The sequence below is a fragment of the Chroicocephalus ridibundus genome, chromosome 8 (genome assembly GCF_963924245.1).
Source record: "Chroicocephalus ridibundus chromosome 8, bChrRid1.1, whole genome shotgun sequence".
Classification (NCBI taxonomy): domain Eukaryota; kingdom Metazoa; phylum Chordata; class Aves; order Charadriiformes; family Laridae; genus Chroicocephalus; species Chroicocephalus ridibundus.
In genome coordinates, this window is record NC_086291.1 from 40,594,033 (window position 1) to 40,611,952 (window position 17,920).

Consider the following 17,920-nt stretch of genomic DNA (forward strand, 5'->3'; position numbering starts at 1 on the left):
GCACGGTGATGTGGGACATCCCTGGGGCTCAGCAGGGCTCATGCACATAGCACTGGAGCAGAAACAATTTTTTGGGGTGAATGTGAATATTAAGAAAAAAAAAGAAAAAAGAACTGTTCTGGCCCAAATCAAGTCCACACGTTGGTGTTAGGGGGTTGTTTCAATTCCAGGTGTCACATGTTTTCAAATCTGCTTCATGCAGCAGAAGTAAGGTTGGTGGAGAACATCAAAGTGAAATACCCACAAGTTTTGCTCTGAGGCGATTAAAATTTTGGGTTTTTCCATGTCATTTCAATTCAGGGAAGGTGAAAGGGTCAGTTTGGCCAGACTGCAAATCCTCTGAGCAGCTGCTGAGTCTGCACTGGTGGCTGAAAGACGGTCGGCAGAGATGTCCCCCACCTGTCCTGGCAGCAGCTGGACACCGACCCCGAGCCAGGGCCACCTGGAGAAGGGTACAGCCAGTGCTGCCCGCCAGGATGAGCTGCTCTTGCAGATCCCCGGCAGAGCAGAGCAGATCGGCTGCCAGTTGAGCTCCTCCACCTGTGAATCACACATGCGGGCACCTTGCTTGGTGCTGATAAGGGAACTGTTATGGCCCTCCTCCCCTCACCCTGCTTGGTATCAGCATCCCACAGCTGCTGGTAGTGATTTCTAGGTCTAACTGATAATTAGTTAAATCTGTCCTTGGCACAAAGGGGAACACAGTGAGCTTAGAAAGCTACGATGGGAGCGTGGCTCTTTGCTGCCTGTGCCTGCGATGGGGAAGAGCACCCAGCACCCTTGGCATCCCTCGGGACACCAGTTCGCTGTAAAATGAACGAAGGGCTCATGCAAGAGGTACCCGTCTCTCCACGCAGCAGATAAAGACAACACGTCCGCACGGGATGAGGAGCTGCTCTGCACCCCGAGGCACTTGTCTATTGAAGGAAGGTGATGAATATCGAGCCGGAGCATGCCGGGAAAACGGGAGATCAGCACTGCGCTCCCATCTTTCTTACGGCAGGACCCTAAGGAGTTAACACAAAATGCCACCTACTGTATTTTATCTCTCCTCCATTGAGGCAGCTCTGACACTGGCAGCAGAACAATGCTAAATTCTGATTAGCTCTGGTTTTCCAGCAAGAGGGGAGGCACGAGAGGGTGGGGAATTAATACTATTCTGCATAATTTTTAATCTAAATTCCATTTCTTTTCTTTTCTTTCTCTAGGAAGCAAACAATCTAGGGGGTTTTGTACTCAATTTCTTGCTTTCATAATCTAAATGAATTGTTTGCAAGTAGGAGCCAGCTGCAAAGCTGGCAATCTCCGATCAAATCTGCCTTTCTCCTAGTTCTAGCAATCATTAATTTGCTCCTCAGCTCTGATTAGCTAATCCTGGTTGCCTTGTGGCAATTTTCAGGGAAAAAAAACCAACAACAGTGCGTGAGCTGCCTTTGACGGAGCTGGAGCTGGCAGAGGGGTGACGGGATGGATTTCTGCAGGGTCCGCGGCGCTCCTGGTTGTCAGCTCTCCGGAGAGGACTGGGGTGCTCCGGGAGGAAAGGCTGGCCAGTTTATTTATGGAATCCTGGCATTTTAGAAATATCAGAGGATGATTCTTTTCCCTGCTCTGTGCAGGGCATGGTAGTTTGTTACACCGAAACTAATTAGCTGGGCTTTAAAATAGGAATCAAAGACATTGCGGCAGCCACTCGCTCAAAAATACCTGGGTGCTGCCCCATTTTTATGATGTTGCTGGTGCGGCTGGGGGACGCGGCAGAGCTGGTACCTCTGTTTCATGCATAAAAACCGGGAAACTGAGGCACAGGTCTTCGCGTGCTGGTGGACGGAGGCTCACAGAGAACAAGGCTCAGCAGTGGGGCTCTCTGGCAGGGAACACGCCACAGGGTACCTTTTGTGCCAGGCCCTGGATATTTAAACAGCGAATTAAGAGTCATCTCAACTCCGGCTGCGAAGCTTGTAGAGCTCCTGCCTGCTGGCAAGCACGGACTGCGCCAGGGGTGTCCGAACGGGATGTCACCTCCCCAGGCTGACAGCTGCCAGTCACCACAGCATCACCTCTTGACGTCCAGCTCCCTGTGATCACGGGTTTGAGGGCCCCGGCAAGTCGGACACGGATGTGGTGGCCCTACGCTGGCTGGGAGCAGGGCTGCTGCTGGCCTTACATGCCCCTTTCTTGCACGTAGCTCTGCAGGCCTTGTCCTTCAGCTGCTATCTGGCTGCGTTTTATTCCAACATGCTCCTTTTTCAGATCAAATTCCCAGAGTGCTGGGGGTGGATCTTTTTAATTTTCATTTGTTTCAAAGCCGTACATGGCTTACAAGCATGACAGAAATGCGCCTGGAGTGCAGGAAATGGCCTACTTAGCTGCAGGAGCAGAGCAGGCTTTTCTGTCACGCCGACTCCCAGGACCCCATTCTCCCAGGAGACCGGGGCAGCTGCCTGTTTCCCTTGTGGGCATGTGGTTCTGGAGCTTCTCTTCAGGAGATGTTCATAAAGCCCAAAGAGCTGGTCCAGGGAGTAGCAGTTTGGAGAGTACTTCCAAGTTCTGGCACCAAACTGCTGCGTGAGGTTGGGGCAAGTGCCCTCTCCCTGTCTCCACTCACCCAGCTGACCGCTGCCCTTTCAAGGTAGCTTAGAGGAGGAGAGAGACCAAGGCAGGACTATCACCAGCTGAGGAAGCAGAGCTTGCAGGGCCAGATCTCTAACAGCCTTTGGACTTCGTGGACGCTTTCAGCCTAGTTGGAAAGGGGACAAAGACCTGAGAGGGGTTGAATTCTCAGTTTGTGTGAGCTAATGGCTGGGGAGGAGGACTCAGGCCAGGCTCTCCCAGAGGGAAAGGCTGCGCTCAGAAGGGGTTCACCCTGCCAGCAGCACCCAGAGGTGGGGTGGCCCAGCCAGCTGCACGCTGCTCTGCCTCACCACCACCACCACTTGGAGAATGCACAGAGACTGTTTGGGCCACGTCTGAGATGTCTGGAACTGGATGCGCGTCCTCGTCTAAATCTTTGCCTTAGTAGGGCAGACAGAAGCATGAGGCCTCCGAAGGAGCTGAATTTGCCCAGTGGGACTGAGGACCTTCATATTAATGCCAGCTTACTTGCCAGACAGCTCACAGAAAGGACTCGGCCAAGGAGGCAGTGCAGTAGGCTCAGGGGCTGCTGTAGAAGGAGGAAGAAGAGGCAGGGTTGTGTGTCTGTGGGAGGGCAGGGAGCCAGTCGGTAACTGGGCTGCCGGAGCAGAGGCAAGCGAGCATTAAGCTGTCCAGCTTTTAATCTTATTCAACAGCTCTACCTGGTGTACTGAACTCTCCAGGGACACAACCTTCCCTCAGATTATTTCCATTTTATTTACTGGGGTTTTGTCTTTGGCTCAAAGAGCATAGTAGCAGCAGAAAATGGAGTCTCTCCATAATGTCTTTGGAGCCTAGGGAAGACAGAGTCCCCAAGCACCCGGGAGTAAGACAGCAGCGAGCACCTGCCCCTATTTACTTTACTCCCTGAGTTGTTCCCAGCCAGGGGAATGCTCCAAACCTTGCTCCATGAATGCAAGCAGATTGTCTCTGAATGCATTCCACCAGAAGCCATGGCTACGGTTCAGAAAGATTGGTCTTGGGCACTGATCCTTCCTCACACCACTCTCATTTATCTTACTTAATACCATACTTCAGACTTTGTGTTTTAATGACAAACAAATAACAGTACTCTTAAAGGCTGGGAGTCCCCCGTGTGTCCATCTGCACGGACATCCGCAGTGGTGTCCATCCGTGGGCTGCTTGGAGGCCTTGACCATCTTGGTTAGTAATCCTGGGATTCAATCCGGTGGATGCTCTCCGATGTCAAGGAGTCAAAAAGGCAACAGAGCAGCTCTTCAGCCTGGGGAGAAAAGAAGGGGTTGGGGGAGAGCGCTGTGATTTCTCTGCATTGCAAAGAAACTTCTTTTCAGAGCTAGGTTTCTCGTGCGTGCTGCAGGCAGGCAGCATAGTGAGGACGTTTACCAGGGTGAATTAATCCCAGCAGAGAGGTGGCCACGAGTGTCCCCCAGCAGGGAAATGCCTGCTAGTTCTAGCCACTGTTTGGTCGTTCTCAATGTTCACTTTTTCAAGGAACTGAATAAAACCAACAACATGCAAAGTGCCAAGTGGGAAATCTAACTCCCTCCCCTTCCCAAACCTCGCTCCTCTGTGGTTCTTTCAGCGTGGCTGCTTCGGAGATGGGGAGGCCAGCTTAGCGCCAAGGGCTTCAGGACCAGTCTGCAATTCTGCCTGTGCTGATGAACACCATGTTCCCCTAAAGCATGACACGTGCCATGCTGACAGTCCACCCCACACAGCCCTCGGAGCCCTCCTCTTGCCAGCACTCTGCCTCTCCTCATGGGTTTTTAGGTCTCTTTCATAGGACTCCAGCCCTTCTGCCTGCTGCTGAGGGGGTAAGGATCATGCCAAGAGTGGCTGGGATGTGTTTTCCCTGGGTCGCTCTGCTCCAGTCCCAGGTTTCAGCTGTCTCTGCAGGGAGGGAGATGCTGAAGCAGCTTCAGGGCTCTGGGCAGAGTGGAGGGATTAGTGCCACCTGCCAGCAGAGGTTCAGCTGCACATCCGTGAGTTCGTATTGAGGAATGGCTGCAGAGAGACCACGTCACCTCCCTTGCTCTGACCTGCTAATAGTGGCAGGTCAATGACGTCCTGCACAGTCACTGAGGGATGGCCACCGCAGTCTCAGGATCTCATCCCAGCCACGGTGCAGAGCTGCAGGCGAGTAGAAACCATTCAGCCACAGGACATCCCAGCCACGAGGCTGAACACAGCACGCCCTGACAGCTCTCTCATCGCTGGGGAGGTTCCAGCCTGGGCATGGACCAGGTGCAGGGACATCTGGGACCACTTCACAGGGGCCCCCTGGAAGTTCAACAGCCCCTAACGGTGGCAGCAGCACAACGTGTCTCTGTCGCTTCCAGATGTGAGCTGCTCTGTGCGTGCCCAAGAGAAGGCTGCACGGGGAGCAGGCGCCTGCAGGGTCACTGCCCGAGAGTAAGGAACTTCCAAAGCATGAATTCATCTGCTCCTAAGGCAGATGTTTCAAATAGGGCAGGTGAAAAGTGCTATAGAAACACTTGTTTCTCTCAGAGACTGCAGAAAGAGGCAAGACAACTAGCCCAGACGCAGATGTCAGCACTGAAATTTGGAAAGCTGATTTCTCATCCTATTGCTTAGTCCCAAATCACACAGGGAGCAAGTATGAAAATTCCTTTTCACTTCCATGGCTCAACTCCACCAGTAAACGCTGCAGGCTCTGCTCAGACCATGAGGATTTGAAATCCGTGTTCATTTAACCCTCCCGAACTTTGCCTGATATCATGTTGTTGCTCGTTAGCTTTGACCTGGAAAGCCTGGCTGACATTTCATAAACTCATTAGCAAGAGATCAGAGGATCAAACATCGTTTCTAGGGACATCCTTTGAGGTACGGTTGTTCCCTGGTGAGCTTGTTCCTCAGATGTTGCTCTGTGATTTTTAAATCCACCTGGAACTTTGGAGCAAAAGGCCTGTTTGAAAATCAACATTACTTGCCGCTGTGCTTCTTGTAACCCACAGTGAGAAGCGCTGCACCCACCACCGTCCCAGGACTAGACTCATGGTCAAAGCTCTGAACTGTTTTGAGTAGCCCCCACTTCCAGCAGCGCTGGAGAGATTAGATTCAGTGGCCCAGGCTGCCAGAAGCAGAGAGAAGGGCTGAGCATATTTGCTTTTTCTCTTTATCTATCGTAGAAAGTACTATAAGCCTCTTCCCGATAGGCTGATTCCCCGTAGCCGTGAAGCAGAAGGGCTTTTATGTCAGCCAGAGATATGTAATGTCCTTTTCAAAGCAAATCAGGAGACAGCCTGGCCTCGCTGCCCTGTCACATTACTTGGCAACAGCCTGGCACCCCGGCAGCGGTAAGCGCCGTGCTATGACAGCCTTGCAGCTATCGCAGAGCCGCGCAGGCAGACCTTCCCAGGCACTGCAGCGCCGACAATCCCAGCTACGCCCGGGGAGGATTTTACTGCGCCTCAGGGAAGGCTGACGAAAAGAGCAGCTGTACGACTTTGGAGGAGTTTGGGGTAGTTTTGCCTGTGTTAAAAGCAAGAACACAGACTTCAAAGAGGGCTCTGTGTCTTTTAAGGCGGAGTCCTTAGAGCACTGGTGCTGCAAGCAGCAGCTCTGATGTGTTACATGAGGTTACAAACACACCTCTCGCTCCTGCGGGCTTTTCTTGGGAAGCAAAAGGGATCTACAGGAAAGGCTCACCCACTTGCTACTGTTTCTCGTTCTTCCCAATTCTTTTACACCTCCTAGTTCTGCCTTTTCAGGCACTGCCTCCTGTATCCAAATCTCATTTGTTTTGTACGAAATTTTGATGATTACAGCCAGAATTTTAAAGGTGTTTGTGCGGTTTATTCCCACTCAGTGTCTTTAAAAAAAGCTGGAGCTTGGTGTTTCCTTTCGTGGGATGAGCTACTGAGAAAATATTCAGCTAGCCCATCCCCGGAATGGCTAATGGCTTCATTCCTCATCTTCCATTTGGACTCGGGCTTCTGAAACACAACTTCCCGAACACAGGACACATGCCAGGCTTGGCAGTAGGGCTGAATGAACATTTCCCGTCATTTATTTTTGACAAGTATCCCAGATATCTTACTAAGTGTTGATTCTTCATAAAAAAAGTAACTGACATCTACAGAAAATATCGTATCTTTATCTAAATCTTAAAATATTTTGATTCAAAGTAGTGCCACTGGTGTAGTGTGGAAGATAGTTCGACAAGGTTTTGGTCCCACCTTCCACGTGCTGGGCTCCCAGTATAAGCCAAGGCTCAGGGCCGTCGTGAGGCACCACCTCTGTCTCATACAAACTGATTTTTGCTTCTAAAATTCAAACAGTTTCAACAAATTTAATTCATCACAAGGAGAAAAAGGACACATATATGTACCATAAACTTCTCTACTTACCTGTTTCTCATTTTGGGGATAAAGGAGATGCTGCGCAGTGTCCAGGACTGACTGCTGCTGCCAACGGACCCTGTGGGTAAAGAAAAATGGAAGGCAGTGTTACTTTGCCATCTAAGCTGTCAGAGGCTGCAGATGACCTAGCTTTGAGGAGGACTATGCTCTGTGCCAGCAGCTCTGGCCATGTGCATCTGTTACTGAACTTCTTTACGCAGATAAATCCCGGGTTTTACAAAGCTTTGTATAAATGGATTTGGATTCTTAAAATATAAGCCTTCAAACAACTGTAATGACCTCTTGCATAATGGGGTCTCTGGGGCAGTGGGAAACACACATAAATGTAGTTAGCTCTGTGCAGGGGTCTTTTTCTCCACAAAGATAATACGTGGTTTTTTCCCCAAACCCCAGGATTTTCTAAGCTGCCTTCAGCAGCAGAGTCTGCTTCACTAGTCCTTGGTTTGCTCTGGTCCACCTCAAGCCACGCATGAGTTGACCGCAAGCCATATTCAAGAGAAATTCAAAGGCAAGACGCAAACTTCAAAATCGCTTTTTAAACTAACTCTATGTCTGAAGACTTAGGCTTGAAAACTCTCCAGAGCCTCTGGAAACCACTCCCTGCTCCCTGCCCCCATATCCAGGTATTGTGCTTGGCAACAGTTTTCCCTTCAGTGGTTTTCAACAGCTCCAAGATTTTACATCTCGTGTGTTCTTTTTTTGATTTCTACACCTCCTTTCCTTCCAAAGCTCCCAGAGCTTCCTATAGGGATAACATCACTCCCTGCTAACGGCAATTAACGCTTGGTAAGAACGTTTCATCAGAGAGAATAACATCCAGCTAAGTTCCTTAACACTTCACTTTTGTTCTGATTGCACTACATAGTCTAAAACCAGGAAGGTATAAGGTCTACAACCCGCTTTTCTCCTGATGCAGCTGGGTTTTCGGCACGTTTTAGTCGAACGCTGCTTACGAGGCGAGTACAACGTTAACTAGGTGAGTTCCTAAAGACCGTGCACAATACAGATAGGTCCTAACAATCTTACAGGCATCTAAAAGTACTTTCAAAGAGCTCAAATCACCATAGAGGAGTAATCAGTATTAAATCAGTATCACCTATTAAGGCAGCTAAATCTAGTTTGTCACGCCTAAAAAGCAGAGCATGCCGTTCTTCCAGGAGCTGCTTTGAATCTGCTTGTAAATTCTTCCCTCTGCCACCCCGCAGCTAGGAAATCTGGCTGTAAAAACAAGTCATGTCAGGGAAAATTCAAATGCTTTATATCAGAGATGCAGGCAACCGGATGCTGACAGAACAAGAAAGGCAAGTCTCACATCATTTTTCCTCGTCTGCGGATAGGATTGTGTCACTTCCTTCTCTGGATTCTCCCTCCGGTCCCCACTGCTCTCAGGCTGTGCTTCAGCTTCCCCTCAACCTCTTCCGACGCTTACTTCACTCTGCCCTACGAGTTGCCCTTGGCACCCTCCCAGATTCTCCCAGATCCCTGCTTTGGCTCCGCTCTTTGCAGTCAATCGAGCTCGCAAGGCTGCTTTTGTGCCCCCACCTGCCTAAATGTGGTCCCCTTCTCTGTCCTTCCCGCCCTTTGGTGCAGAAATTATGCCTTCATAGGCGGCCAGCAAACGGACAGAATGGGCACAGCTGCTGCTGAACCCTCATCACCCCACCCTTAGCAGGGTCTGCGCCTGTCTTTAAGGCAACTGCTCCGTGCGGCACATCCTCCAGTGAGTGAACGTCTCTCCTTGATGTGCCACTGCTAGAGCTGGCTTAGGAAAGCTTTAACAGGCTCGGAACTACGAGCAGTTACACTAGCAAAGCCCGCATTGTTCCTCTCAACACCTGATTCCTCCTTCTTACCACAGCCCATCTCTGACATCATATCCCCGGCTTTCATACAGATGGCAACGTTTCTCCCCGTGGCACAAAGCCTAAGTAACGTGGCTCAGCTGTGAATCAAATCCCAGGGCTGTAAAAGAATCTCTTACACAGTGGTGCTTCAGCAATGCAGCTGAAATGCAGGCCAGAACCCGCGCAGGTACGGGAATCCTGGGCCGTGGCAGGAAGAGTGAAATAAATATACAGTGATTTATTCAGTACAAGAAAGGTCACGTGGCTCCCTCTGATGGACTCATAAGTGTAAGTAACCTCAGATGTTATTTTGAAATGTTTATAAACTAGGCAATGAAGATGTCTTAGCATGAAGCGTCCTTATGAGACACTAGTTAAATCAGGCCGGATTTTCAAAGGTATTTGCAAAGTTGATTTTAATGGTGGCTTATGACAGAAGCAGCCTATGAGTTTACTGTTGGCTCGAGTTGATCTACCGGCGGATCACTGCCTCCCCTCCTCTCCATCTTTGGGCACACCTTGCTGCCCCTCCCTTCCACAAGCATCGTCGATCACGAAGGCAAATATGTTTTTGTAGAGCTGGTTTTAAATGGCTGCGTGATCACTATTTCTGGCATGGTGGCAAGAGGCAGAGCGGATCCTGCCATTTGGGAGCACCTCCCAACAGCCGTAGTTTATGCACACCTATTTTGCAGTTCGGCAAGAAGTTTATCCTTTGCACAGCCGGCCATACCGGCACAGACCAGGGTGAGAGACGCAGAGCGAGATCGACAGAGTCCACACCTATTCCTCCCCGCTTCCTTCGCAGCCCCTCGGCTCGCTGCGGATGGCAGTGAGAAGCCACTGTGAGGTTTGCTCAGGGGGTGCTGCCTGGAGACCGGCGATCTCGAAACACGGCAAGTGAAGCCTACAGAAGAGCTACACTGTGTCGCTTGTTAGGCAGCACTCATGACTCTGATGAGCAAAAACCTGAGGAAAATAAAGAGGTGGGGGATCTTGTATTGGCTGCCAGCTCTGCTACCAGCCACTCTCCCAGAACTGCCTTCGGCACTGATCTCCGGGATTCCCAACAGCTCACTTTTTTCCTGTAAACCAGGGAAAGGGCGGGAGAAAACTCACTAGAAAGGTCTTGGGTAACTTGCTCTCTGCTTCCCCTTGGTGCTGTGCCTTGCTGGGTGAGAGGTTTGAGATGTGGATCCCAAGGGTGTGATTTTAAATGAATAGGAACCATGTCTAAATTTTGTCATTAGCCTAAAATTTTTTTAAAAAATTACCAATGACATTTGTTCCAACTATTCTTCCCAGGTGTGGCCTTGTGACTGAGCACCGTAACGTTTCATCAAAGTACGAGAACTCCCAGGTGTCTACCAACTTGGATGTTCGCATTTGATCTCCTTGACGCTTGTAAACCCCAGCATCCCCGAATTCCTTACTCCTGTCCCCTTGACAGCGTTATCTGCAAGTCCTCCAGATGGTACTGCCAAAGTCACGACAGCCTTATCCGTGTGGCTGCCGGACTGCTCTGCACCCAATGTGTCAGGAAAAAAAAAAAAAAAAAAAAAAGACTCTTGGCTTCCTTTCCCAGAGGAAACCATGTGCATGAACTACACAACGCGTTGCCAAACACCAGCCCCTGTGCAAGGAAACTTTCCCTCTGGGGGACAGTGGGTTAATTGGCCTGATAATCATTCTATTTCACTAATCAGTCCCTGTAGAGGGGTTCCGTTTGTATTACCAGGCTTATAAATCCTCTACCCAGCATTTCTGGTGATTTATTTAAGAGGCGGATTTTTGATTTTGCTCTCTGGTGTTTATTTTAAGTAACTTTTTTCCATAGCAAACTATGGAAACTGCTAAGATATTTCTCCTAGGAATTTTGTTGATCCAGCAGGTCTATTCCCAATGTGAGCCCTTATTTCAGAAAATTCCCTGGTATTTGTGGAACCACGCCGCCAAGCCTCGCAGGCACTCCAAGTCCTTAAACAAACAACACAACTCACTATTTAAGGTCCTGAGTGTAGGACACATGAGTTTGAAACTGGGGAATGCTGAGCTATCGACCCATTAACAACAAAACAACTTCTGAAGAACCGGCTGGCTTTGAGTGGCACCTGACCTCATGGGAGCCTGAACTGGAAGGGAATTACAGAGAAGGAAGTCAGCTGCGCTCCTTCAGATCACAAGCTCTCTAGCAGGGGGTTGAGACTGCTGTTAAAGCCGCGTTGTCCCCACTTACCTGTCCAGCAGGGAGTCGAAGCAAACGACCGCGTTGTCTCGCTGCGCTGCCAGCACCAGACACAAACCATCCATTAAGAGGGAACACTGCAAGAGAGGGAAGAAGGGAGCTTTGGTGTTGCTAGCCACTGAAATGGGGCCGTAAGCCTCGCTGATGAGCCGCTGACAGCACAGATGACTGCCTGTGTGCTGCGTGAGGGGATGAAAGTCACAAAGCAACAGACTCTTTCAAGTTGAAAGAGTATCGTGTCTGAACTGTTAGTTATCCCGCTCCTACGGCATACTATTATTCCCGTTCCCTTCTCTCAGAGGGAAAATAAGCAGGTTACTTAGGTGTGTTATTCAGTCACTAAGTCTGCTGGAAGCAGGAATAGGGAGATAACGGTGAGTGTTGAGATATCGCAGCAGAAACACTTATTGCTTGAAGGAGCCCATCTTCCTTCTGGCAAGGAAAAGCAAAAACTGTAATGTTCATTTCACCTTTGGCTCAGCAGTGCCAGACCCTTCTGGAAACATTCCAGCTCTGCCCAGAGTAATTCATCTCTGACAGGAGGAAGTGCTTCCATTGCCAGGAGAGCAGTGCCGCTGCCATGGCTCTCCTTCCCACACGCTGATTCGCTTTGTCCTCCCTAGAGAGCTGTGCACATTCCCCTGTGCAGAGGGATGGCATCCTCAGGGGAAGCACAGGAGAAAAAAGTAGTGCTTAGTCTAATTGGATGCTAGATGTAATTGCTATTCTATACAGATGTACTTCAAAGGGATGCTGTCAGTTTAAAAAAATCACAACCTGAAAAGATCTTACCTGTTCTTATTACCTAAGACTCTTATAACCGAAAGGCTGGAAGCACAAATGTTTGCCTTTTTTCAGAGGCACTGCTGTGTGTCTCTGACAGCCCTTTGTTGATTGCTACTTCCAGTATAAGCAGTTTCCCCCCTTGTTTACTCTGTGCTCCTGACAGCACTGTTTTTGTTTTTTTTTCCCCCCCACATTGTACCTTACTGCTTTGCCCTAGTAAGGCTCCCGAAATGGTGGGCTTCTCCTACACCAAGTGCAAAGAGGAAAACAGCCCGGGCCAGATACTTTGCTGGTGTAAATCAGTGTATCCGCTCACCCCACAGGCACATCTCATGCTTAAGCCCGGTGAGCACTTGCTCAAACCCCATGCCGGACTGCGGCTTGAGCTGTCAGCACCAACGAAACGAGAAGCAAAATGAAATCTCTGCCGAGGACTCCAGGGCACAGTCCAAAAAGTGGAAGGGTTATTTAGCACCATAGAAGAGGATTAACGGGGTGCGATTAGAGAAAGGGAAACAGAAACTGTGTTTATATGGAAAACCAAGACAGGATACAGCAGCAGAACATATACAATAGCGGCAACAGCGCACTGATAGGTGAATGGAATGAAGTGTTTAACGGGGATGTGCCGTTCACGTTAAGGATTCGTGCACACAGCGATGTCAAGGTTAGGTGGCAGTGAGCTAGCGCAGATACAGGAACACGAGGTCGGGACTAGCTAGCAAGGCACGTGGCCCACATTACTTACCAGTGGTATTAGAGCTCAGATGCAGTGCTGTGCTAATACTGCTACCAAAGCAAGTTTGCTCAGAGCTAGCCTAGATATCTTAGCACAGCGCGGGCATTAAAAGGCTCTTCTTCTGCGCGAAGGAAGCAAAGCACAACTCCAGCTGTTTCATACCTTTGCTGCAACACTGCACTTTGCCCTGCTTAGTATCTCAGAGATGCAGCGAGCTTGTGGTGCGTCCAGGACGGTGAGGCGTACTCCGGTCATCGTGAAATCTTTGCCAATAAGCTGATCAAGCAGTTCGACATAGGGTGGGTGCTCTGAACCCTGAAGAATTATCCCAGGCAATACCAGGCAAGTGGTTTGGCAGAGGTTATCAAGCAACGAGTGATCTGATGGGAAAAGATCACAACACAACAGATGCTTGTTTTATACCTACCCCTCCCCAACTATTTACCCTCTCACTAATTCTTCCCTGCCACAGACAAGTAAACTGGAAGATCAGGGGCACTCGGGCATCGTTACATCGTTTGGGATGTTCACAGATGCGATTGCTCATCCTGAACTGTCAAACTGCTGTATGCCTACACGTACATATCTGGAGATCACAAGACAGCAGTAGTGACCCCATTTCAGGAGTCAGACAAGGACAACTGCTGCTTTGCTACAGGAGACGCTATTCCGTTTAATTTCTTCCAAGCAAAGAAATCTGTTAATCCAGCCGCTTTTATAATCCAAAATGTAATTCTCATCAGCATACATAAGACTTAATGTATTTCATATTTTCCTCATGATAAATCTGTCTGTCCATTAGGCAGCAGCTTTGTGATAATTATTTGCTGAAAGGAGAGATTTCTTTGTGTGCAAGAGCTACCTCTAGTGTTCAAGATGAGACCGTAAAGTGAATGACCTGTCGGGCTTGCTGGAGGCGTTTACTATATTGTGCCTGACAGTTCGGAGATCACGTGTAGTTGCTTTTCCAGGACAGTAACTCTTTGAAATACATTTTCTGAGACACAAACACATCAGGGATGTACACTGGTTTCCTTTTTACTCTGCTTAAGCATCTTCAAAGCAAAGGGATCCTCGTGCAGCAGGAAATCGGGGACACACATTTTGAGATTTGCTCCTAACACCGGGCTGCACAAAGCTTGCGGAATACCTCTGCTCTCTTCACAACAAGCTATTTTATTGTATTTTCTGCAATCTCTTCTGATAATTAAGAAGTGCTTCAGTCACAGCAGACCAGTGCTACAGGCCTGGTCTTTTCCCATCATGCACTAAGTTGATGGGGGAAAATACCCTGCCTGTCAGCAATAGCAACCCAGGATATTTTGGACCGGGAACACCTGCAAGTCTCCTCTCACTGCAGCGTTGTGCACTCAACACAGCTTGAGCTGACATACCCCACCAGAAACACAACGAAGCGATCACTTCTCTGCAGCTACCCAGAGGAGAAGGTCAGACGGCTACATGCTGGACAACCCGGTCATCTCCAAAAAGCTGCTGTTACATACACACAGCTGCCAAGCTCTTGTTTCGGGACTCATACAACAGCTTGGGAACGTCAGTAGTGTTACAAGATAGGCCTCACTCCTCACCATAGGCACCAGTTAAGTCTTAAACCTTCATGCAGTCAGTCTCTCAGGTATGAGTGCGCAACGGAAGAAAAGGAGCTTGCCTGAGGATTTGTGAGTTTTGTAATGATCATGAAGCAGGCGTAGGGCATAGCCCAAAGCCAACATAAGACAGTGGAAAGAATTCATTGATAATTAATTACCTTGGGAAAAATCCTCCTTCAGAGACCCCTACACAAAAGTGACTTGGTGCCAAGGTGACTCGGTGACAAGGCGAAGGCCTTGACTTAACCACCACCCTCCTTGCACTCATATGTGCTGTCTCGTGCACCTGCTGGTATGTGGTCAATGCCAAAAGTCCTGTGTCAGTCAGAGTTTAAGGTGGGAGGCCATAACCTGTAATTCTCTTACATTTTTATCACACCATTCTGCCCATCCACAACAACCCTGTGGTTTTATTGCTGGCATTAACAACAGCAATCAGGTGTAGCGCAGGAACATTTTCTTGGCTGCCCACCCTCCTGCTTGCCAGTCACATCAGAACTCAAGCCGCAGGAATGAGAATGACCCAGTTCCAACCACATCTGCTCACCAGTGAACACCACAGGGACGCTTTACGGCTTGTTTATAACGGCTTGGTATCAATCCACAGTACCCTACCACAGGAACATCCCCGTGTGTTAGTTACGGCTCCTGGCACCAATGGTGCTGCATCACAGCCTGTGTTGTTCACATGCCTATCGAGTAAAATCAACAGAAATGGCCCAGAGAAACTGCAGGCATCCGGGGGAACTGACAGGCTTGCTGAAGCTTTGACTTCAAATCAAATTCAGACCAGCGATAACTGGAAGTTATTTTGAGCTGGCAGCTCTTCAGCAGCTAGTGGGAACTGAATGAGCTCTCAGTCCAGTTCCCAAGAGTTAGGTGGCCACACTGCCAAAAGCACTCCCTGCATAAACTCGTTTATTTACTCACAGAACAAAACGTCTCACAATCGCCCATCACTACAGTGTCTTGGCCTCTCCTGTGGCAGGCTGTGAATGGATGCACAAACCACCGCAGCCAGGTGGGTGTTGAAATACATTGTAAAAGTTCAGCAGGGAAATGCGGACCGTTGCTTACACCGGCTGCGTTGCCAGTGCTCGTTCTTCTGCTGGTGCTGAGGCCGGCACTTCCGAACAGCCCTATCTTTAAACCCCCCCAAAAGCGCTGGCAGTGGAAAGGCCTGGCAGGCAAACAGTTAAACGGATGGACTCCACTGGAGCTGTTCTTTGCAGCTCAGAGTTCTCTCTCCCTTCTGAGAGGACATCAATACCAAATCTTGCCGCCACCAGATGGTTTGTCTTGCTGTCCAATTAATCAATAACAGTCTCAATCTATAACGAGAGTTATGCATATCCTTACCAAGACTGCATGGTTGCTCAGAGCCCAGTAAATTGAGTTGCCCTCCCGTTTCATGTTTTATGATCTTGCGCGGCTTGTTGATTTCCAAAGTCACTATGGGGTCACGTTTCAGGTTATAGATCTGCGGGAGGGAAGAGAAGGAGAGAGAGAAGCAAGTCATGTGAACACCATGACCTAATCAGGCAGGATAACACTTCTTCAGCATTGATTCATGAAAGCTGTGAAGCTTTTGTTGCTGTTGTGTACTGCTGTAATTGCCAGCCTAGAAAACACCTGCTTGGCTAGAGATACAAGAACATTTTGCATGCATTCTTTTTTTTATGGAGGTTTAATTCAGCATGGCATCTTGTCATCCTTTTAAAGGTCCTACAACCAGAATATCTTTCTAAAGTCTCTGCTCCCAGCTGTTCAAGGCCAGAAACTCAAGGACTGGTGGGTCCCTTCTGCCTCTGAATGAACCAGCACATCCCCACATCCCAGCTCAGCGCTGTCACAATGCTCTGAACTGAGTCGCAGAGGGAGGGCATCCACAGTAGTAAAGCATATTACAGATGTGGCCAGCTGCTTCCAGTTCCAGAGCTAATCTCCTCGGACTAACTCAGCTGGGTCACCTCTGTGCCATGTGGATATAGCAAGGCTCAAAAATTTCCATCCCTTCATTGTGCATGAACCAACCATTTCAAACTCTGATTTTGAGAGGAAAATGATCAGAGTACAATCACAGAATGGTTCGGATTGGAAGGGACCTTAAAGATCATCTTGTTCCAACTCCCCTGCCCTGGGCAGGGACACCTCCCATTAGACCAGGTTGCTCAAAACCCCATCCACCTTGGCCTTGAACCCTTCCAGAAATGACATACAGAGCTAGTTGAACAGGGAAGACTTATTGTTTCATTTTATCCATTAGCAAATTGCAGTGGTTTGAATGGGAGACCAGCAGCTACATAGCGTGAAGGGCCAGATGAGCAGGAACAGGTCACACCAGTACTGGTAGGCTTCTCAGCACTGCCTACAATACAAGCCAAGAAGCAAGAATATGAGTCTTTATGCCTCTGCCTGTGGGCAGAGAAGGATGCAAGCACCCAGCAGCTCTAGAAACTGCCCATACTTTATAGCACAAGGTGTCTTACGCAGGACAGTCCCGCTCTTTTCATTGCTGTGGACTGGTACCTCTGCTGGCAGGGCACAAGGGACAACACCCTTGTCACACACATAGGGCAGCGCTCCACGCTGTGCGTGCGTGGATGTACACAGACTCTGTGGGAGACGCTCAGCAACCAGCGAGTGACATTATCAGCCATCCCACTTCATCACCATTCCTGAACGCTACACGAGAAAAGCTGGTTAAAAAAAAAACCAAAAAACAAACAACCAGCCTCTGGGCCGACTGTGTCTCAGCAATCATGGACGATGTCGCTGTCCCTCCCAGTGACCTGCTTCCAAAGCGATGTCGGCTCTATCTGGGAACTTTGCCCCTAAAGTATGAGCCCTGAGCCCTCCTGAATTTACAGCACTGGTTACTGAACAAACATATCTGAAAAAGCACTTTTCCACTAAGACTCTCTGGGTCAACAGAAAGCTAGCACATTGTGGCAGGAACATCCACAGGAGAAGGGAAAACTTGGCAGCTGGTGAAACACAGAAGAAAAAAAAAAAAGCAAGCATTATCTAAAGCATAATAGGAAAGAAGTGATGGGATAGTGGGGCCAAAGCCATTGCTCTGGCACAGCAGGATACTTCTCAGGAAAGGGCAGAATCCTACCTCTTCCTCCTCTAACGTCTGACACTCAGCACAGCACAGCCCTTCTGGGAAAAACAGCTTCATATCCCGGACAGCTATTTGATAGGATTTGGAGCCTGAGAGATAAATACAATGAGAAGATTCTCTCAGGCCATGAATTAAACATTCTCTAGACTCACACTCATCTTTCTGAGAGATTGATGATGTGCAACTTACTGAAGTAATTGCTTTAAAGGCCAGCTGTTCTGTACAGTAATAGCAAACATTTAAAACCATTATATTTAGAATACTTCCATTGCCTTCTTGGTATTTTGATTCTGTCCTATTATCGCTCAGCTTGTTCTTCATGTAAACAAGGCTCCTTCTATTTCCTAACAGCATAGGCAAGGGAATTGTGTTAAGGCACCCGTGAAACTCTTCAATATCAGCTCCAGTCCCTCATTGTTGTTCCCTTGTTCTCGAGCACATCAGGCTGGTCTTACTGAATGGGAAGGAGCTACTAGTTAGGCAAAAACCTGTGCTTAGTAACAATAATCTACGTCTCAAATACGCTGGGGGCTCTGATTTACAACAGAAATCACAATTAGCAGGAGACATTGCT

The 17,920-nt window shown here is 48.8% G+C and overlaps 1 protein-coding gene across 1 annotated transcript in view; it reads right to left on the minus strand.

Annotated features, from left to right (window-relative positions):
- Positions 1 to 3,661: 3,661 nt before the first annotated feature.
- DNAAF8 (dynein axonemal assembly factor 8) overlaps positions 3,662 to 17,920 on the minus strand; it is a 96,402-nt gene continuing 82,143 nt past the window's right edge. The window contains exons 27-32 of the mRNA XM_063343609.1: positions 17,341 to 17,435; positions 15,579 to 15,699; positions 12,772 to 12,989; positions 11,076 to 11,161; positions 6,984 to 7,053; positions 3,662 to 3,874 (exon numbers count right to left, since the gene is read on the minus strand). Coding sequence (XP_063199679.1) covers positions 3,797 to 3,874; positions 6,984 to 7,053; positions 11,076 to 11,161; positions 12,772 to 12,989; positions 15,579 to 15,699; positions 17,341 to 17,435 — 668 coding nt within the window. The 3' untranslated portion in view covers positions 3,662 to 3,796. The remainder of the gene's footprint in view (positions 3,875 to 6,983; positions 7,054 to 11,075; positions 11,162 to 12,771; positions 12,990 to 15,578; positions 15,700 to 17,340; positions 17,436 to 17,920) is intronic.